At 44.1% G+C, this 7,949-nt stretch overlaps 1 protein-coding gene across 1 annotated transcript; it reads right to left on the minus strand.

Annotated features, from left to right (window-relative positions):
- Positions 1 to 2,315: 2,315 nt before the first annotated feature.
- LOC120081110 lies at positions 2,316 to 3,452 on the minus strand. Its single transcript, XM_039035784.1, has one exon. The coding sequence runs from the start codon at positions 3,450 to 3,452 to the stop codon at positions 2,316 to 2,318; it is 1,137 nt and encodes a 378-aa protein (XP_038891712.1).
- Positions 3,453 to 7,949: the final 4,497 nt, after the last annotated feature.

The raw sequence follows: 7,949 nt of genomic DNA on the forward strand, positions 1-7,949 counted from the left end.
GAGAAGAGTCGAGAGGATTAAAACAAGGCATCTGTTAGATCAGGTAACCTTTCCCAATCTGAAGCATCTTGCGACTAGTATTGTTGGATAATCGGGTTCGTCCCATTCATTTAATATCATCGCTGATTTGTTAAAGCATGCCATGTTAGAACTAGAGCTTTTACACTTTGTGTTGTCGGTTTCCACTCCGTCTGGAGAAATTATGTTATCGCAAGGAGAAGATAAAAGCATGTCAATTGAAGTGCGAGTCAATACCCTGGTGTGACTTTTAGTAGGTCTTGGACATGCGGGATTTTGATGTGATTTTGCGGGCATGGATTGGCTAGCGTCGTAACAATGCCAGTTAATAGACTGCTCTCGCAAGGAGGTTGATCTTTAACCCTCCCACGGAGAACCAGCTTTAAATTTAAAGGGGCGGGACCGTGAATTTCTGCCATGAAAGCCCAGAGGTTGCTTAACCAAGGTACTGGATATCTTAGCTAGTGTCTCAACACTAGAGAGCCTAAAGTCTCCTTGGACTTCAGTCGCCATTAGTACGTGACTACCCGGATGTTCTTTCCAGAAGAAACTTCTATGGTCTGCCGCCGCATTGTGGAGATAGACTTTGCTAATCGAGTTGGAGCCAGGCCAACTCCTATCTCGACCAAGCTCCGTATAGAACTGGCCCTAGCAGAACTTGAAGGAACTCAAAATTTAGTTGCAAGAAGTTGGTTGGATAGGGTTCAAATACGCCTTAGTGGTCCCCTTGGGGTGCCGCCGGTGCTGTTTGTAAAAGAAAGTGAGTCATTATGGCTCTACATTGACTACAGGGACTAAACAAGGTGGACTAAATAAAAAACAATGATCTGCTTCCAGGATTAATGATTTGTTTGACTAGTTTTGCAGGGAGCTATTAGTGTTTTTCTAAAGATTGCAAATCTTCGCGGTGAGGTATATCAGTTGAGGATAGAAAGACATGATATCCCAAGACAACTTTTTGTTCGAGGTACTGGACATTATGAGATTCGTCATGATGTCATTGGGGTGGTCGAATGAGTGCTCTTTTAGTATATCATGGAGACACTGATGAACAGGGTGTTTAAGGAATTTCTTGACACCTTTCGTGATAAGTCTTCATAGATGACATTTTGGTTTACTCCAAGACAGAGGCGGAGCACGAGGAACATTTTACGAAAGGTTCTTAGCATGAGACCTTTGAAGGCGCACAGTTATATGCCCTAATATTTCCAAGTTGATTGTTCTGGTTAAAGCAAAGATGTCCTTTCTAGGGCATGTGGCTGTCCAAGGAAGGTGTATCTAATTGATTCTGGCAAGAGTCGAAGGGCAGTCACGAGTTGATCTCGTCCTACATAGTTGGAGAGGTACGTAGTTCTCGGGGTTGGCGGGCTATTATCGTCGTTTTGTGAAGGACTTTTCCCGTATAGCCACCCCTCTGACCCGGTTGACCAGAAAAGGAGCTTCTTTTATTTGGAGTAAGCTTGTGAGGATAGTTTCCAAGATCTCAAGCAAAGGTTGGTTACGGCCCCAATTCTCACCGTATCAGATGGAATAGGTGGTTTTGTTATTTACAGTGACACCTTCAAGAGAGGTTTGGGGTGCGTGTTGATGCAGCAAGGTAAGGTAGTTGCTTATGCCCCCGCCAGTTAAAGAACCATGAACTGATTATACCACACAGAAGAGTTGGCAGCTGTTGTTTTTGCTTTAAAAATCTGGAGGCACTACTTGTATGGCGAGAGAAATACAAATTTTCACTGACCATAAGAGTTTAAAATACTTCTTCACTCAGAAGGAGTTAAACATGAGGCAATGTAGATGGTTGGAGCTAGTGAAGGATATATTGATGCGAGATTCTGTACCACCCAGGAAGGGCAAATGTAGTGGCGGATGCTCTAAGTAAGAGGAAGGTACCCATTCAGCAGCCCTTATCACCAAACAGAGTCGTTTATGTAAGGACCTTTGAGTGGGCTGAGATAGCAGTGGTGGTAGGCGGAAGTATCTGCGAAGTTAACACAATTGTCAGTACACCAAGTTTAAGCAGAGGGTCATTATTGCTCAATCGCAGTGATCCTTACTTAGTTGAAGTAGCGCAGCACGTGAAGACGAGACAGGTGGTGATTCTCTTTGTCAGCAGGATAATGGTCTTACTTTTCGAAGACGTTTATGTGTTCCGGCAGATAGTGACCTCCAGAATGATCTGTTATGGGAAGCTCATAACTCCCCATTTTCAATTACATCCTGGCAGTTACCAAAATGTACCAGGACTAAAAACGTTGCTACTAGTGGAATAACATGAAAGTGGAGATAGCTAGAGTTTGTCAGTAAGTGCTGTGTGTCAGCAGGTAAAGGCCCCAAGACAAAAAGTCCAACAGATTGTTTGCAACCTTGAGCATACTAGAATATGGAATGGGAACATGTCTTTGCTGAGTGGTAGAGTAAACACAACCTGGCTGATGCTGGAGCCTACCTGAACTCCTCTGATCATGGCCTACAAACTGGTTCCCAAGACTGAACATGCCTCTAGTAGGACATCTATCTAACAAGTGCCCCTTCTGCTTGCAATGAAAACAAACTCCGGTGCCTGCCAAACATTGACCCCAGTGACGTCGTCCACACGAGCTACACACCGGTCGCATCCTCTCCACTGCACCCGTCTCGGCAGCCTGCTGCCTAAAATGACGAAGCGATCTGTCTGAACCTTGAACCTTCTGATGGGGGTGAGGCTTGAAATCCTTCTGATCTGCCTTCCTCTTTTGACCTGAGGAAGGTCCCGCCCCAAATACTAGTGAAAACTCATCTCCTGACTGTGGGTCCACCTCGGCTGCCAAACGAAGTGCCTCAACATGAGTGGTTGGTTTAAATGCTTGCACGATACCTCGTATACTTTCTTTTAGGCCTTGAATGAACCTTTCTGCCCTCATGGCTTCGGTGGCGACCAACTCCGGGGCAAAACGGGATAAGGCGTCAAACTCCTGGTCATACTCCTCCACTGACCTGTGTCCCTGCCTCAGCTCCAAGAACTCCCTCTGCTTATTGTACCTCAGGTTGGCCGAGAAGTACTTCGCGTAAAAGCGCTCCTTAAACTGCTCCCAAGTCACTGGATCCCCTCCTACACCCAACATCCTTTCTGCCAACTGCCACCAGATCTGAGCCTTGTCAGAAAGCATAAAAACGGCACACTGCACCTTCTGGTCTTCTGGGCATTTCATATAACGAAAAATCGTTTCAATAAAGGATATCCATAATTCTGCGTTGGTAGGGTCCTTTAGTGACCCATTGAAGGTGCTGGGGTTATACTTCTTGAAATCTCGCAAATGCTTGGCCTCTACCGAAAATCCTGACATGCTTTGGTTCTGGATCATATTTTGAGTCTGGACTTGCGGCACCTGATCCTGTGGTGGTGGTGTCTGATGGAACTGGGCAAACTGAGCCAGTCGGACATGTTCCCATTCCATATTCTGGTATGGCTCAAGTTGCAACAATCTGTTGGACTTTTTGTCTTGGGGCCTTTAACACTGCTGACACCAGCACTTACTGACAAACTCTAGCTATCTCCACTTTCAATGTTATTCCACTAGTACAACGTTTTTAAGTCCTGGTACATTTTGGTAACTGCCAGGATGTAATTGAAAATGGGGAGTTATGAGCTTCCCATAACAAGATCATTCTGGAGGTCACTATCTGCCGAACACATAACGTCTTCGAAAGTAAGACCATTATCCTGCTGACAAAGAAGAATCACCACCTTCTTCGTCTTCACGTGCCTGCGCTACTTCAACTAAAAGTAAGGATCACTGCGTTGAGCAATAAGACCCTCTGCTTAAACTTGGTGTAACTGAACAATTGTGGTATAACTTCGCAGATACCTTCCCCTACCACCACTTGCTATCTCAGCCCACTCAAAGGTCCTTACATAAACGACTCCTGTTGGTGATAAAGGGCTGCTGAATGGGTACCTTCCTCTTACTTAGAGCATCCCACAACTTACATTTGCCCTTCCTGGGTGGTACAGAATCTCGCATCAATATATCCTCACTAAGCTCCAACCATCCTACAATTGCCTCAATGTTTAATAACTCCTTCGAGTGAAGAAGTATTTTAAACTCTTATGGGTCAGTGAAAATTTGTATTTTCTCTCAGCCATAACAAGTAGTGCCTCCAGATTTTTAAAAGCAAAAACAACAGCTGCCAACTCTTCATGTGTGGTATAATCAGTTCATGGTTTCTTTAACTGGCGGGGGCATAAGCAACTACCGTTAACCTTGCTGCATCAACACGCACCCCAAACCTCTCCTTGAAGGTGTCCAACTGTAAATAAAAACCACCTATTCCATCTGATAACGGTGAGAATTGGGGCCGTAACCGAACACTTTGCTTGAGATAAATTGGAAACTATCCTCACAAGCTTACTCCAAATAAAAGAAGCTCCTTTCTGGGTCAACCAGGGTCAGAGGGGGTGGCTATAGACGGGAAAAAGTCCTTCACAAAACGACGATAATAGCCCGCCAACCCCGAGAACTACGTACCTCTCCAACTATGGTAGGAACGAGATCAACTCGTGACTGCCCTCGACTCTTGCCAGAATCAATAGATACACCTTCCTTGGACAGCCCACATGCCCTAGAAAGGACATCTTTTTGCTTTAACCAGAAAATCAACTTGGAAAACTTAGCATATAACTGTGCGCCTTCAAAGGTCCTGCTAAGAACCTTTCGTAAAAATGTTCCTCCGTGCTCCGCCTCTGTCTTGGAGTAAACCAAAATGTCATCTATGAAGACTATCACGAAAGGTGGTCAAGAAATTCCTTAAACACCCTGTTCATCAGTCCATGAATACTAAAAGAGACGTCATCGCCACCCCAAATGACATCATGACGAATCTCATAATGTCCATACCTCGAACAATAAAGTTGTCTTGGGATATCATGTCCTTTCTATCCTCAACTTGATATACCCACCCGAAGATTTGCAATCTAGAAAACTAATAGGCTCCCTGCAACTAGTCAAACAAATCATTAATCCTGGAAGCAGATCATTGTTTTTTATAGTCCACCTTGTTTAGTCCCTGTAGTCAATGTAGAGCCATAATGACTCATCTTTCTTTACAACAGCACCGGCGCACCCCAAGGGGACCACTAGGCGTATGACCTATACCAACAACTCTTGCAAACTAAAAATTTTGAGTTCCTTCGTTCTGCTAGGCCATTCTAATACGGAGCTGGTCGAGATAGGATTGGCCTGGCTCCAACCTCGATAGCAAAAAGTCTATCTCCACCAATGCGGCGGCAGACCATAGAAGTTCTTCTGGAAAGACATCCGGGTATCACGTACTAAATGGCGACTGAGTCCAAGAGACTTAGCTCTCTAGTGTTTGAGACACTCAAGCTAAGATACTTCCAGTACCTTGGTTAAGCAACCTCTGGGCTTTCAGCAGAAATCACGGTCCCCGCCCTTTAAATTTAAAGCTGGTTCCCCGTGGGAGGGTTAAAGATCCTCCTTGCGAGAGCAGTCATACTGGCATTGTTAGCAGCTAGCCAATCCATGCCGCAAAATCACATCAAAATCCCGCATGTCCAAGACCTACTAAAAGTCCACACCAGGTATTGACTCGCACTTCAATCTGACATGCTTTTACTTCTCCTTGCTAACATAATTTCTCCAACGGAGTGGAAACCGACCAACACAAGTGTAAAAGGCTCTAGTTCAACATGGCATGCTTTAACTAAATCAGCGATGATATAAATGGAATGACGAACCCGAATCACAATCTAGCGCAAGATGCTTCAGGATTGGGAAAGGTACCTGTCATAAACAGTGCCTGTTTTATCCTCTCGACCTCTTCTCGAGTGGTAGAGAAACACGACCCTTGCTGATGCTGAGGCTTACCCAGAATCCTCTGATCACGGCCTGACAAGACTAGTCCAAGACCTGAACATGCCTCCTAGTAAGGAACATCTATCTAACAAGTGCCCCTTCTCTTGCAATGAAAACAAACTCCGGTGCCTGCCAAACCATTGACACCAGTGACGTCGGTCCCACGAACGATCTACACACCGGTCGCTCCCTCCACTGCAACCCGTCTCGGACAGCCTGCTGCCGCTAAAATGACGAAGGCGATCTGTCTGAATACACTTGAACCTTCTGATGGGGGTGAGGCTTGAAAATCCTTAATGGTATCTCCTTCCTCTTTTGACCTGAGGAAGGTCCGTCTCCAAAATACTAGTGAAAACTCATCTCCGACTGTGGGTCCACCTCGGCTGCAACGAAGTGCCTCAACATGATGGTTTGGTTTAAATGCTTGCACATACCCATCGTATACTTCTTTTAGGCCTTGAGATGAACCTTTCTGCCCTCATGGCTTCGGTGCGACCAAATTTCTCTCGTCAAACTGGGATATTATGCGTCAAATATTAATCTTCCTGTCTATATCTCCTCTACTTTCGATCCTGTGCCCTGTCCTCTCCATTAAGAACTCCTCTGTCTTTATGTACCTAGTGCTCGAGATATATTCTTCGCGTAAAGCTCTCCTTAAATTCTGCTCCCTAAGTCACTGGATCCCTCCTACACTCAACGTGTTACTCTTTCTGCAAACTGCCACCAGATCTGATAGCCTTGTCAGAAAGCATAAAAAAACGCATACACTGCAGCCTTTCTTGGTCTCTGGGCATTTCATAATAACTAAAAATCTGTCAATAAAGATATCTCATAATCTTGCGTTGGTAAGGGTCTTTTAGGACCCATTGAAGTTGCTGGTTTTATACTTCTTGAAATCCTTTCGCAAATGCTTGGCCTCTACCGAAAATCCTGACATGCTTTGGTCTGGATCATATTTTGAGATCTGGACTGCGGCATCCTTTGATCCTTGGTTGGTGGTGTCCTGATGGAACTAGGGTTCAAACTACTTGGAGCACCATTCGGTAAAATCGTCCAGAATGTCTTTACGCTTATCTAACACAGCTGATTTTGTAACTTGTTTCCCAATAGTGGCAGCCCAATCGGTAACCTCTGCTGGAGCGATGGGGGTGGGCTGCGTCGTGGTGGCATGGCCGTGTGCTGAGCCTTCTACTTTTGGTTGTCCGGTCGCGGCAACCCCTGAACCCTGAGGGTTCCCCTAGGGCGGTGGCCAAAAAAAAAGAAAAAAAAAAAATTCCCCCTCTGTTACCTGGAGGGTCTGAACTTGTGCATCTTGAACTTTTGGATCTCATCATGAGGATCTTGACCTGAACTGACGGATTCTGCTCTTAATGGAACACGACCCTTTCCGGTAACTCGCTATGACTGCCTCTTCCTCTAACACGAACCATTTTCCTATAGTTATCGCAACCACCCCTTAAACTACTTTCCTTACTAGCACAAAACACATCAATTGCAATCAAAAGAAATTTTTTTTTTTTTTTTAGTTATTAAACTCGGGGCATATTATTCTAATACTTTTCATAAAGGACATACCTGGCGACTGACAAAAGAATGCGTTTTTCCAAAGGAAAAATCTGGACTTACATAATAAGTCCAATCTACAGAACCCCAAACACGGGCTCTGATACCAACTGTAACAACCCCACTTCAGGACTGACTAAAATGGGAAATCATTACTGCATGCATGACCATAAATGTTTCTCATTTAAATAAAAAATAAAGTAAATTAAAGCAAAATAAATCATAAATCTTAAACTGCAATTAAGCATATATAAAAAAAATTGTTCTAACATATCTCAAAATCTTAAAATTCGTTCACCCGGCATCTTTTTAACAAGAAACATTATAAAAAAAAGAATAAATAAATAGATAAATAAATTAATAATAAATTATTGAAAATCCATGAATGAATAAAAACAAAAACATGCAAAAATTAAGACAATCCAAATTGCGGAAGCGAATTCGGTTCCTTTGCGCTATCAACTATGATTCCTTTTATCAGTCGCCTCGAAGTGTCCTTTTGCCCTTAACCTGAAA

The sequence above is a fragment of the Benincasa hispida genome, chromosome 7, assembly GCF_009727055.1.
Source record: "Benincasa hispida cultivar B227 chromosome 7, ASM972705v1, whole genome shotgun sequence".
Taxonomy (NCBI): Eukaryota; Viridiplantae; Streptophyta; class Magnoliopsida; order Cucurbitales; family Cucurbitaceae; genus Benincasa; species Benincasa hispida.

What these genes read in the sequence shown, in the direction of transcription:
- LOC120081110 (XM_039035784.1), bottom strand. Translation starts at nt 3,452, where the DNA reads ATGGAATGGGAACATGTCCGACTGGCTCAGTTTGCCCAGTTCCATCAG.